This window comes from Chrysoperla carnea, chromosome 1 (assembly GCF_905475395.1).
Source record: "Chrysoperla carnea chromosome 1, inChrCarn1.1, whole genome shotgun sequence".
Lineage (NCBI taxonomy): Eukaryota > Metazoa > Arthropoda > Insecta > Neuroptera > Chrysopidae > Chrysoperla > Chrysoperla carnea.
This window is the reverse complement of record NC_058337.1, coordinates 50112863-50128641: the sequence shown is the minus strand read 5'-3', so window position 1 is coordinate 50128641 and position 15779 is coordinate 50112863. Positions and strand designations below refer to the sequence as shown.

General features: G+C 28.9%; 2 protein-coding genes across 2 annotated transcripts in view; both read right to left on the bottom strand.

Moving 5' to 3' along the window:
- The window catches only part of LOC123306116 (protein hunchback), a 111396-nt gene that overhangs the window by 43418 nt on the left and 52199 nt on the right, over positions 1 to 15779 (bottom strand). The gene's annotated exons all lie outside the window — the stretch shown is intronic.
- On the bottom strand, positions 12146 to 14032 carry LOC123305546. The gene has a single exon (XM_044887302.1). It carries the CDS (start codon positions 14030 to 14032, stop codon positions 12146 to 12148), a length of 1887 nt encoding a protein of 628 aa, XP_044743237.1.

Sequence of the window (15779 nt, the reverse complement as noted above, 5' to 3'; positions counted from 1 at the left end):
GCATTAATGTTTGACTGTTATTTCGATTTCGGCAGATTTCGGTACTAAATTAAAATGCCGGTTTAATTTAGGGTTCCTACTACGATTGTGAGCCTTTGAAACCAATCGAGGTAGTGGAGATTGCCAATCTAACTAAACTTGTTTACAGTCAAACTTTTTTTTTTGAAAGAAAGTAAATATCTTTTATTTTTTTTACTTTTAGCTTTTTTTTTTTTTTTTTTTTGAAAGAAATTCAATATCTTTTATTTTTTTACTTTTAGTTTTTTTCTTGAAAGACAGTAAATATCTGTAGAAATGTTGGCAACTCTAACGCTGTCACTTTCTCCGTATACCCTTTTTTTCTAAAAAAATGCACTTTCCCTAAGAGAAAATCTATGGATGAAGTGCTGAATTTAGAGGAAGAATATTGACTACTTGTGACATATGGTGTAGCAACGGTCAATGCTGTATCTTTATAAATCTTCAGGATGATAAGACCTTAAAATATCCTAGAATCGAGTTTCTAAATAAATTATTATTACTGAATGCATGTAACCTCAGGCATTGAATGTTCAATAATAACATATATATGAAACGCCCCAAATTATTAATTTAAGGATTACCATTTAAAAAGCCAAAAATTATTTTTGCGTGTTTTCACATAAATTATGATAGTTTTTTTTATCATAATTATTAGTAGAACTTATCGACTGAATATTTATAAATAAAACAGGCTCGGTTGTATTTTCTTCATAAAAAGAACGAAGAAATTGTGGCGAGTTATATACATTTCAAAATCCAGTTCAACTTCGCGAAGCTCACCCTCGAGAACACCTACCTACAATTTACATGATGTATCCGTAATACCTATAAAGTAAAACGAAAGAGATAAATGAAAATAAATAATAATAAATAAAGTGAAGACCAAATAGGTTTTGTATGCTGCAGTGAGCACTAGAACGTTAATTTGAGAGCACATTCCACCTTTGGCCTACGCCCACGTAAATTCTGAATAGGAAATATCTATATTTGCATGTGCTCAGATGGTAAATACTTCTTTAATAAAAACTGAAAACAAACAAGTCGTGTATATAAAACACGACTGTGTCGTCACACACACATAACTGATATTCCCATATAATACATACTTATAATTTTCTTATTTTATTTTCGCCCTTACGGGTAAACAATGATGTTTACGAAAAATTGTTTCAAAGTTTCTTATAAAATTTTTTTATAAGAAACATTTTTTATAGTAAAACTTTTGTTCTATCTCTAACAGTTTACAAGATGAGTGCTACGGACCCAAAACCCAATTGACCTATGTAGCTCATTTAGACCTCATTCTTTATGTCCAGAGTATGCTGTAAAAATTTCAGCTTGATATCTTCTTTCTTTTTTTAGGTATCGTCTTCACAGACGGACGGACAACCGGAAATAAACTAATTAGGCGATTTCATGAACACCTATACCAAAATTTTTAAGAAACATTTAAACTTTTGTTCTATCTCTAACGGTTTTATTTACGTTATTATTATTGAGAAGGCGCTAGAAAGAGTTGAGTACTCGAAAAACCTCGAATAGCTTTATTTGGTTCATAAAATTGACATTTGATTGTTTTTGTGGAGGGAGGAGGGGTGATATACAAAAACTGGACCAATAAGGTTTCTGGAAACATCCGGAAGCCTTTATCGATTTTTGCACACTTAACTATTTCTAGCGCCTGTTCTAATTAAATACTTAGTTGCATGTATTCAGCTAAATTCATATAGCTGGTTCCTCCCATTTGGATTTTTGATATGGACGACAATATCGTCTTGTATCTAGAGTAAAATCCAATGCTAGAGCGGGATCTTTTCATGTTAACAACATTTAAGGAGATATGGAATAAAACTGTATAATAGCAGACACGAATAGGATATTTAAAAACATATTAAATATCACTGCTATGTGTACTATATATGTAATATCAAATAATCGAATATCATACAAATATTATGTCTCATTTTAATCATTTTTGTTATGTATTCTAAAAAATTGAATTTCAAAAAACTTACAACATTTTGTACAAATAAATAATTAAATTAGATGATAAGGTTTAACAATAGATGTTTATTATTTGTTTACACTAAAAATATACACATTATTTTAACATAGACATTTTTATTATTTATCATAATTTTATAATGCCAACAGAGACTATCAACTTGTGAAAAAAATTGATAAAACATTATAAAAATATTAATTAATTTTTAGTACTAAATCAATACCTACATATGAATACGAATTGCTTTGAAAAAGGTTGTTACAAACAAAAAAAGGTTTTTGGGTAATGATATCCATCTGAAAATAATGGTAAATGTTTTTTTAATATAAATATAGTGTAGACTATAATTTTAGAATTCGAGAATTTATGTTAAGGATCAAACTATTGATTGTAATCTCTACACAAAGAGGAGCAAAAGCTGTAGAAAACAACTTGAAAAAGCGGCAGATTTAGTCAAAAACCTATAGAATTGCTTTTCTATCTAATATTACAATAATTTGCTAAAATAATGCTGAATGAGGTTTTCTTTCTAATTTCGTAACATCAAGTTTATCATCAGTTTATCAACTTAACCAAGCTTTTTGTTACCGTTTTTGGGTTCACATACTCTTCTTTTTACCCTTGATTATGAATTGAATTATTTTTTTGATTGAACTGCAACCATATGCGAAAGAAGTTTTTTACCAAAAATTTTCTCCAAAAGTTTACTTGAGAAAAATGTGTATATGTATGTAAAAACAAGCGTTTTTTCCAAATGAAAAACAAATTTTGAAGTATGTTGCATTGTTTACGTTTTAATTTATTTTGTTTATTGTAGATCTTGTATTGAAGTGGGTTTCCTTTTTTGTTTGTTTATTTTCTGATAGAAAATTATTATTTTCATCCCGAAAAAATTGAAATGAAAATATGAAATGAAAAATAACATTCTTTCACATAAAATGTGTGTGCTAGCCTACCCATAGTTCACTGTCACCCAAAAATTTTTGTCTTTGGTGGAAAAAAATGGCATTTGCATTAACCTATTAGAACCTAATATGATATTTCCTGCTAAATTAAAATCAAAATGTCTTTTATAAGCTCAGTAATTGCACAGATGTTTGAGGATTATAGTCCTATTTTTATACGATGTATATGAAATATACCAAGGTATACTAAGTTTAGTCACAAGTTTGTAACGCTTAAAAATATTGATGCTATGAACAAAATTTTGATATAGGTGTTCATAAAATCTCCTAATTAGTGCTTTTCCGGTTGTTGTCTGTCTGTCTGTCTGTCCGTCTGTCACCACGATAGCTCAAAAACGAAAAGAGATATCGAGCTGATATTTTTAAAGCGTACTTAGGATGTAAAAAGTGAAGTCGAGTTCGTAAATGAACAACATAGGTCAATTGGGTCTTGGATCCGTAGGACCCATCTTGTAAACCGTTAGAGATAAAACAAAAGCTTATGAAAATGTTCCTTATAAAAAAATAAACAACTTTTGTTTCAAACATTTTTTCGTGAACATCGCTGTTTATCCGCGAGGACGCAAATAAGGTTATCAACATATAGTATGTATACACGTATTGTATTTGTGTGCAAGAGGAGTGGATATCTTTCTTTACTTACATGACGTAAAAAAATAAACTATGTGTAATAAACACTGTAAATCATCATGCACATTAAAAATTAATTTAATTATTAGTTGTAATAGGCTGTGCACTCAGTATCTCAAAATATGGCCTCTCTATGGCCTAAATGTATCAAAATAAATCCTTCGTGGTCATTACAACACAACCTAACTATTACATGTAATTTAACTATAACGTTATTATATATTACTTTGCCTCCAACATTAAAAATATTCTCTGCGCGTATTTCTTGTTGCATTCATTGAAGTTCTAAATTTGTGTTTAAGTCAAATTTTTATTTATATTTATTTATATTTTGCATCTGTATATCTGTCCTAAAATATCCCGAAATGACTTAAAGATTTGCGTTCACCAACCTGTTTTGCTATGTGCATTCATAGGTAAACAGTATGTAAATATTAAATAATTTTTAATTAAGTAAAAGAAAATTGAAAAAATTTTTGAAATTCTGTTAAAAGTTTAAAGTATGATTATCGATATTATTTTTGACAAATGTCGATTATATTTTTCATTTAGCCCCATGTTTAATCCATCTTTTTGGCACTTTTTAAACTTAAAGTTCAAAAAAAATAATTCGATAACAGTATATTTTATCTTTATTAAATCATTTAAACTTTTATATTATATTATTATAATATTTTTTATTTAAACTTTTTTTTTTTATCTTAATAGACGCTCCTAACAAAAATTTATAGCAAAATTTAAATGAAAGAGATTGCTTTAAGTTAAAAGTATGTAGATGAGTATATATGTAGATGAGTATATATATAAGCTTTCATGACTTTCCAAAATTTTCAAAAATTTCTATCATTTTGTTAAAAAAATATTTCCCAACCAAATTCCATTCATGCTTAGATGCTGCTAGCAACATTTCTTACCATCAATGCGAGATTAAAAGCTGACGTCCATAAAAACTGCGAAGTGGTTCAGTGTTTTAAAAGCTCGTACGTACAAACACCTGACTTTAAATACAAATTGACTACTTTTATAAGAAATATCGATTACTTTGAAATTGTTCAAATATTTAGAACAACCGTTACATTTTCTAGCAAGGCCTGCTTGTTAATATCCTATAATTTTCATTGGATGTCCCAATTCTTAAATGTTATTTTTTTTCGTTTGAATTTATAATCGTTCTTATAGCGGCTTAATTTCATATAAAAAGCATATTATACGATAAGTTAAATTTTAAAAACTTGTAGCCTTTATACATTCCAAAATGTCATAATCGTTTGATATATTTTTTTAAATAAACTTGTGCGCTATGCAATGTCATATGGAGATTGTCTACTGATCCATATGATGTGCTTAGGAAGGAAGTGATGATAGTGTCAAAACCATATTAGCAAAAAATAAGGACATTATACACATTCTAATACGTTAATTATATGGACCCAGCAGATAGTTCATGGTTCAGATAATTTTGAAAATGTGACCTGTTTTTATAAAATATCGACTTATTATTTACCAGATACAAAAAAAATATACAAAAAACATAGTTTACAGTCTGTAAAGTTTAGATAAAAGGTTGTGTGAACTTGTCAAAGTGAATATTTATTTATTTTTAGTATAAAAATTACGTTTCACGACATTTTCCAAACTTATATTTCTAATTTTATAAAAACTTTGAAGTATTTCCTCATTAGGTGCAATGAAAGAAGTATTCGAGTTATCATAGTTAAGTAACGACACACTACTTTATTAATACAATGAAATGGATGGATACTCTATGTCAAGAAAAATGCTCGTTTTAAAACATTCTAAGTGTTACTATTATAACATAACATATGATGAGTACGCTTAGAATGTTTTAACTGGGGCAGTTTTTTTGGAATCAAGTAGACATATAAGCCTATGGATTATATATATATATATATATATGTTTTACATTGAAATTATTTTTACTATTTTCTAACAAATTTAAATGAATTATTATGATAATTTACATTTAAACAAGTGAAAACAAACAATTGACTGAGTTAATTGTTGAAATACCATGTATAGACAGTGTTGATTACCCTGTCACATTACACAAACATATACTTAATGTCACACATATATAACTGATAATACCATATTAATACATAGGTACTATAATACATAGTGTTGATGCGCAATCGTTTGTTTTTTTGACGTCACGTAAATAACAAAAGATATTCACTTTTAAATACACACACACACACACACAACTGATATTCCTATATTAATACATACTATAAAATTTGCACCTAATTAACGCCCTCGTGGGTGAACAGTGATGTTTACAAAAAAATGTTTCAAACAAAAGTTTTTTATTTTTTTATAAGGAACATTTTTTACATTTAAACTTTTGTTCTATCTCTAACGGTTTACAAGACCCAATTGACCTATGATGCTCATTTACGAACTTGACCTCACTTTGTACGTCCTGAGTACGCTGTAAAAATTTCAGCTCGATATCTTTTTTCGTTTTTGAGTTATCGTGTCCACAGACGGACGGACGGACGGACGGACGGACAACCGGAAATGGATTAATTAGGTGATTCTATGAACACCTATACCAAAATTTTTTTCGTAGCATCAATATTTTTAAGCGTTACAAACTTGGGACGAAACTTAATATACTATGTATATTTCATATATACATGGTATAAAAACTTAATATACTATGTATATTTCATATATACATGGTATAAAAATTTTATTTATGCAATTTCGTCGCTTATTTTTACAATATCTAATGCAACAAGTTAAATTAATTGTAATTTTTCAATAATTTTAGTTTGCCATTTCACTATACTATTTACATTATAAAAAATTGGAAATTAGTCATGTTTTTAATACAACGCATAATTTATTGCAAATTTTATAAAATAACAGCGCTGTGCTCGATTTAGCTGTCTCATTCACCTACTATGCTCCCTGCCAATAGATATGTAAATTAAAATTATTAAAATAAATTGTTATATTATTTAAATAAATAATTGCTTCCAAACGCTTTCACCTATAAACACCTCAGCTTTCCAGGTCAAAAAACTGTCTTTGAAGTTTTAAGAGACGCATTTGAGTCTCTTTAAGTATCTTTCATAAAGTTAGCTTAAAATTTTTACCTGTGATATTTAGGCTAATGTGATAATGTGGCCGAATCAAAATTTCACATTTCTATAACAAATTTTAATTGACTGTACACATGTAATAGATTCGTTAGTTTATTAGTATCTCTATTTTCAATATTCGGTCTTGACAGAGATTTCACGTTTAGAAAACCCCTAAATTCAAAATCATCGTTATTAAAATTTTTTAAAACGAAAACTAAAAGCCATTTTTTATGCGTAGAAAAGATTTAACCGGCCATAGGGATTATATTATGCGTACAGGATAGCTAAGTTGGCTAAATATGGAAAACTTTTTTATTATAAGATTTACGAAGAAATTTATTCCTTGTAAAAAGCTCTGCTTTTAAAAATATTATCATTCAGCTATTCACTTTTGGCACTGAATATACAGGGTGTCAACAAATTGAGAAAGCTCGATAGGAATTTAAATGGTCGTTGAGAAATGTGGACCATTTTGAACAGATAATAAAAGGAAACGGTTCAAGAAATCACACCCGAGATATGTAGGAGTGCATTTAAACAATTTTGTAAAAGAACAATTACATATATGTAACACGAAGATGGATTTGTTGAGGCAAAAACAAACAAATATAAGCAGTATTGCTTCGTTACCTGGGCTATAAACTATAGAGTTAATTTTACATTTTGTATAATCAGTCCCTTTCCCATTTATTTGTAGATTTTCTCGTAAATTGCTTATCTATATTTATATAATAAACAAGTGAAAACAAACAATTGATTGAGATAATTGTTGAAAGACCATGTATAGATAGTGCTGATTACGCAATCGTATATTTTTTTACGTCATGTAAGTAAAGAAAGATATCCACTCCTCTTACAGATAAATACAATACGTGTATACATACTATATGGTCCTAACCTAATTTGGGCCTTAAACAGTGATTTTACGAAAAAATGTTTCAAACAACAGTTGTTTATTTTTTTTAAGGAACAGTTTTCATATTTAAACTTTTGTTCTATCTCTAAGAATTTACAAGAATGATTCTACGGACCGAAGACCCAATTGACCTATGTTGCGAACTCGATCTCATTTTTTACGTCCTAAGAACGTTATAAAAATTTCAGCTTGATATCTCTATTCGTTTTTGAGTTATCATGATGAAAGACGGACAGAAGACAGACGACAGACAGACAGATGGACAACCGGAAATGGACTAATGAAGTGTTTTTATAAACACCTAGTAAAATTTTATTCGTAGCATCAATAATTTTAAGCGTTACAAGCTTGGGACTAAACTTAGTATACCTTGATATATTTCATATAAACATTTATCAAATCTTTGAATTTTTTTAATTGATTATTTATACATATTTGTAGAATTATATTTTAAATTTTGATGTTCCTTTCGCCTTATAATATGTTTATATGACGTACACTGGCCTGCAAGATGTTTGGTTTTGTTGTCAGTTTTTTATCAACAAAAAAAAAAATGGAAATAATACGATAATTACCCTTCAGAATAATATAAAAAATTCCCATAATTTTAGATGTATAGCTATGAAAAGATAGAAGGTATATTGGATATTCAATATTTTTTTTAAGTAAAAAATATCCTATTCTATGAATTTCTTACTTTTTTTTTTAACTAAAAGCAAAAAAAAAAGCCGTTGGTAAATAAATATTGTAGGTGTCAATAACATGATTAAGTGACCATAAGTTAAACATAAAATCACATTAAATATTACAAATGTCTTTAAATAGTTTTTTGCGATAAATGTTTTTTTAGATACGCACAAAAAATGTACACTTACATTTGAAAAAATTGAATAGATATATATTAAAAAGTTTTTTAGATATGTAGATCCATACCTAAAAAATTAGATGTACAAATTCATATCTTAGTTCGTAAGTAGTGTTTTAGACATGTATAGATATAACTATAACTTTTGGAAAAACACGTCTTTATTCAATGGTCTGTTAGTGGGGCCCATCTGCTTTTCTTCTCTCTTAAATGACAAACTCCAGAAAATATGCTACTGGTATGTTTAAGCGGGACAATCGTTTTCAGAATAGAAAACTACACTTATCAGGATCCCTTTTTTGAAAGATGTAAAAGGTGGAACATTTACAGGTTTCGAGTCTCGAAAAATAACTTTTATCGTTTAAAAAAGTTTCAAGCAAAAAATTATGGGTGTAAAAGCGCACATATTATGTAGACATTGAACCTGACCTATGCGTTCAAGCTCAATGAAAAGCTCACTCTACTCTCTAAGTGGTAATAGACAGATGAACACTTTAAATTAGAAAATTGGTTTTCATTAAAAAGGTAATATTTTCTGTCCGAAAATTTTTCCAAAAATCGTATAAGTAAGGCAAAAACGGACTGCTAAATTTTACCCAAAATTGTTTACTCATATCAAAATTATTATTTCGTGTAATTGTTTCTGTGGGATCTAAGCACTCTTCGAAAAAATTTTTCCAATAAATCAAATAAAAGTAGTTCGCTTTTCTACAAAGACCATTTTTGTTCTAATTGAATGAAGAAACACGCTAAAAGCTAGATTTTCATTATCAATTTCAGTCTAAACTATTCGGTTTACAAAAAAGGGTTTGCGTTTTTATAAAAAAACAACTTTCTAACTTAAAACGTTCGTTTTTGTTTGTCAGCTATGAATCAGAGTGAAATTTTAATTGAGCCCGAAAACTTAGATCGAAAGATGTGTGTCTTTGAAACTAGCATTTAGTTTGAAGCATTTTCCTCGATTAAACTTATTTTTCGAGTTTTAAGTATAAGTCAAGTTAAAAAAGACACTCAATATAGTATTGATTGGAAATTTTTTTGCATATTGCAATATTTTTCGACTCGATATACGATGTATATTTGAGAAAAAGTGAAATCTAATTACCTATCTAACTGTCTGTCTCGTCTCTTATCGTATTGTCTCTTTTCTGTAGTCACTTAAGGTATTTCTAGTTTTACTATCGCAGATTGGCAATTTAACCATAGAAAATGCAAATTTATAATAATACAAGCTAAATAATTATACCATGTATATGAAATATACCAAGGTATACTAAGTTTAGTCCCAAGTTTGTAACGCTTAGAAATATTGATGCTATGAACAAAATTTTGGTATAGGTGTTCATAAAATCACCTAATTAGTCCATTTCCGGTTGCCTGTTTCTCTGTCTGTCGTCTGTCATCCAGATTACTCAAAAACGAAAAGAGATATCAAGCTGAAATTTTATAGCGTTTTTAGGACGTAAAAAGTGAGGTAGAGTTCGTAAATGAGCAACATATGTCAATTGGGTCTTGGGTCCGTAGGACCCATCTTGTAAACCTTTAGAGATAGAACAAAAGTAAATAAAATAACCAACTTTTGTTTGAAACATTTTTTCGTAAACGTCACCGTTTACTGTGAGAGCGCAAATTGTATAGCATGTATTATATGGGAATATCAGTTATATATGTGTGACAAGTATGTATGTGCTATATGAGAGAGTAATCAATACTGTCTCTACATGGTATTTCAACAATTAACTCAGTCAATTATTTGTTTTCACTTGTTTATTTTTACGTTTACAAAATTGGAGACAGACGATGATTTTATTTTTCAAATTTTTCATAATAATAACGATTACCTTAACAAGGAAGGGAAATATAGTTATTTCATTAATGACTGGTTCTTATTAAAATATTGATATTAATATGAATTCAGTGGTGAACTCAAAACTGTTTGCCACAAAAACTATCTATAATTTCAAGAGTGTTGCAAGTTTTTTTAATTTGTTTGTACACACTACATAAGTTAACTATAATAATAATAATGGGTCAATCTAATACACATAACGAAATGCGTTCAAAAAAAAAATTAGCCAGTTTTTATGAATTAAATATTTTTTTAGTGACATTGATATATTTAAAAAAAAAAAAAAAAAAAAAAAAAAAAAAAAAGGGCATACAATGTGGGCATTTTGAAAATTAGTATTATACAAGAATACGCACAGATTTTGTTCCAAGTATATTTATTTTAAGAAAAAATGATAATTTAAATTAATCGAAGCATAGCAATTTTTTAGTTAACTAACTAAAGTTTTGCATCTAAACCACATTTTTCATAATTTTATGGTAAAATAAATTTTTCATAATTTGACAAAAAATAATAGTCTAAAGCGACCTTAAATAAAATAAATTAATTAATTTTTTTTTTAAATAAGATGCGCTGTCATTTTATATAGTTTGACTTCAAAATAAATGGCTAAAGGAGTAGATAAGCTATACCAGTCCGGGCCCACTTTTGCTCATTTTTACATGTTATTTCTTATGGGAAATTCTAAGGTCCATTTTGCACTTTTTTGTTCCTTTTTATGTAATGCTGGTTGCCTAACCTTAACGCATACTTATTATTTATGTATGTATATTGTATTCAATTACAACCCATCTGAACCACACTTGTTAACACACTTACATCATACTCTTTACTTACCATTATTTGTAATTTAGCATACGTAGCGTACGTTGGTATAATTGTCAACATAACTTCTTCATGTATTAACAGCGAATATTAATAATATTATATGGATTGCTTAAAAAAATTTTACTTACTACTATAAGATTTGAACGCGGGCCCTCATGAGCGGAAGTCTACTATGCTAACCACTCAACCACAAGACCTTGTTACAACATAGACAAAAAAAGTTAATAACTTAAAAACGTTTTTACAAAAATAATTTAAAATATTATATTCATGAAGGTCAAATATTATTTAAAGTGTTTTGTAAAAAGAAACTCAATTACATTATTTAGATTTTTATTTTATTAGTAAACAATATTGATATACAGTATAATAATATTAATATATACTAAATTATAAATAGATAGCTAATTTACAAGGTAATAATAATTCAATGGTTAATTATGCATTTTTTAATTTATTGGTAGATTTTTATTTTATTGGTAAACAATTGATATACAATACAATAATATTAATACTAAATTATAAATAGATAATTAATTTATAAGATAACAATTCTATTGCTAAAAGAAAACTCTAATTAATTTGTTTAATTATATGTAAATAATTTAATATATAAGTTTCTGCAAGTCCTATGACAAATTTTAAAACATACGATTTTTTTTTATAAATGAGCATATATTCAATTTGTTTTAGAGGTTATAAAAATTAATTTTACGTTACACACACACACACACAATCACACCTCAATGAGATGACATTTTAAAAATCAACAAAAAAAACATTTTAACATAATATTAAATAGGTAATAATTAATTAATTAATTAAAGTTTACACTGATTTTTTAACAATATTGAGATTATTGAGATAACTTATGAATTCAAGAATTTCACTATAAATGATATTAGCATCGATCTCTTCAATGAATAAGTGATATTGTCATGCTTACGAATTAACTATACATTTTTTTTCTTTTTGATGCAAGGTTCATCTATATATTCAGCTTTTCGTTTATAGGTTGTAGTATTCAAAGAATAGTGACCCCAGGGTAGTGTATCATAGGAACCAGGTATAATATATCGCTTATCATCATAAGGGCTTAGAGCAATTTTTGTCTGAGTTTGGGTGTAAAGCTTAAGTTTATCAGATTTTATGAGGTTTTGATCAACTGATATCTCTTTAAATTCCTCCAAACATTCAACATAATCTTCAAATGTTATTTTCGTACTAAGAACTGACCTTTTAACTCCCTTAGCTTTTTTTGTTAACCCAAGATTATTTGGTTCTTGTTTAATATTCCCATGATTAAATATAGCATCATCAAGTGATTTTGATTGTTTTTCTAGAGGGGTTGCTATTTTTAATGTATATAATTTTGATCGTAATCCTACAAAATGAGTCATAGGAGTTCCATTGTTTTCATCCTTCATCATACCAAGCACTTTCTTATTAACGCAAGGTATATTATAAACATTAGAAGGATGGTAATCACTGGTATCAAAATACTTGTGACAATCTCTTTTTATCATTTCATAGGGATCATGGTTTTTAATTTCGTAAATAACCGAGTCAGTATCTGTATAGATAGCGGTAGAATCATCACCCAGCTGTGGAATCATATAGCCATAATGAAAATCATAAATTGTAGTTTTAGCTAAATCTAAGATTGCCATACCAATATACAAAGGCTTATTGAAGAATATCTCCATCTTTTTCAACTCAATAGCCACCAAGTTTGAATTGAAAATTGTACAAGAATGAAATTGGGGTTTAGATATATAAGCTTCTGCCCCATATCGACCCTCCCATTTTGTAACAAGCTTTACATTAGAATGTTTCCTAATATTTTCCATTGTTTTTCCAAAGACGGCATTGTTCATTAATTTATACAAATTTTTCTCAAAATCATTATTAGCATTCTTTCGTAGTTTGGTATTTAAATCAATATATGATTGAAGCCAAGGCGACTGTTTAAATTTTAAAACTTTATGAATTTTTTCTAATTTTAGCCCATTGTTTAATGCCTGCTTCAATGTTCTATAATGAATTACATATCGCTCTTTATCATGAAGAGTACCCATCAATTTACTCTGTTTAGAATTAGGTGCTGTTCTATGTTCAGGGCAAAAAGGTAAATCCTTATGTTTATCATGAAGTTCTTCAGGATATTTGAGATCCACTTCTAAGAAATATCCATTATCAGCGTCATCTAAAATCATCGAAACATCAATATCTGTATCACACCACTCAAAACCACTGTAAGGAAGACACTGACTCATCGCCCATCCATATTGATTGTTAATGTCTGTATAAAGTAAATACACTTCAGGCTTGGATGGATCAAATCCTGGAATGTATTTATTATTCGCTGTGGAACGTCGTTTCATACATTGACTCAAACCACCGCGAATTCCTCGTTCGACAAACATCATCATATCTATATCAGTCAACAATTCGAGCTCAATATTTGTATACTTCAACATACAGTCAAACGTAAATCCCGGAAGTGTATAGTAATTTCCCGGGTCAATGTTGTACGTAGACAGACAGGTTGCTCTAAACGTTTCGAAAATATCCGTAAGTAGCATTATATCCGTTTCCATATAGAGATCTACATAATCACCTAAATTTGAACAATTAAATGCTGACCAAACGTTTTGCGCATGATGATACATTTGTCTAGAACACTGTTTCTCCTCCAATCGATTATAGAATGCTTCTATGTTCGGTAGTTGAGTGTAATTAAATTTATCAAAAGAATCAATAAAATCATATGGCATTACACCTTTCTTTTTCAACAATTGAAACTGATTTTCTGAAACGTTAGAAAAACGCTTCTTCATGTTAGGAAATTCCGACAAGTATGAAGCTAGCTTATCAAGGGAAGAAGCTAAAAATCTGAATGAATCTATGAATCGAAATTTTATAGATGAATCTTCAATGTTTTTTGGTGAAAGAAATATATTTTTCTTTGGTAACAGGTAAAAGTTCAACGCGCCCTCCAATCTTTGTCGCAACATCTTCAACTATCAGCATCCCATCATAATTTGACATATTATGGAACACTACAGGAACAACATGGCTATCTTGATAATTAATATTACATGATTCGTGGGCAGGGCCTCTGTAATTGGTACCATCTTTATATCCACCAGTTTTCGACGCAAGATGAAAATGGTCTCTAACTTTCTTTTCCTCATCCACAAATGGTTTATTACATATATGACAATGTGTAGATTTCTGAAAATCTTCCTCTTCAATAGTAGTTAATGGATCCATCTCATACGAGCACAATAAAATTGTTTCCACTTCTTCAGATATTTGTTTTAACTCCCTTATAAACCAATCCATACAATCCACTCCACGATATGAACGATAATATGATAATGAATCATCATAAGCACATTTAAAATAATACCCAACAACAGCAGGTATATGTTTTTGATACCGAATTTTATCATCCAGAGGTTCCAATACAGATTCGATATCCCCGTAAATGATAAAAGGGGTTTTCTCTTTATTTTTAAAATTTTTGAATTTTAAAATATTTTCTCCTTCCTTAGGCATTCTTATCGCACAATCATTCATTTTCTTACAGTTTTCATAATGGCTGTTCAATTTTTCTTCTGAGTAGAAATAGTGTAAGCATCGCTCACAGAAAAACTTTTTATGACCATCTTTATTCAGCTGGGAGGAAACCAAACGTGATAGATTTTTAACCCAAACGTAATGATAACGAATGGGTAATAAATTATTATCATTATCATCAACATCTTCATCATACTGATCTTGAATCAGTAATAAATTCACATGATTAATCAATTTATTTTTTGTTAAGTAGCATGGCACAACATTAAAATTTTTCAAGTGTTTCTTCAGTACATAAACATTTATCGATATTTCATTTTGATTTTCAAAGTTAGGTATCTGTTTTAGTGTCATTGGAAACTGTACACCTTTCAACTTCAACACTTTTGAATAATGTGGATATTTTGAAATACGCTGGGGATGCTTCTCAACTGGATACAATGCTGACGTCACAGCCCACGCAAAGCATGCATTATCATCATTCTTTACGTTTATACAAGCTTCTAGTCGTTTGATTTGGGTAGGTAGTTCAATATATGACGATCCAAGTAATGGTGTATATTTATTTATATTAACACCAAGGTTAATAATGTTTACTAGAGCCCAACCGCTATCGCGTTCCTGGAATTCTTCCAAATCACGTGTTATCGGACCAACAACATTCTTCCCAAACCATTCATTCACATCAGTATTCTGATATATTGGATTATTTGAAGTAGTGAAGTATTTGTGTTCAGTTATCATTTTGTTTGCAGATACAATTTGAAATTCTCCACAGAAAATAACGTTAACTTTTATAGCTTCATGAATTTTCAGAACGTTACTTATTCTTCGTCGAAAAAGTGCTTCACAATCCTTCAAAAATGCTTTAGGATCTTTATGTTTCAGATTACTAATAATACCAGTTCTAAGCCGACTCTCAAATGCAGATAGGGAATCATCCCATCGTACTCTCTTTGCAGCCGTCTCTTTTCGACTTTGAACACCTGCTCCGTGCTTTAA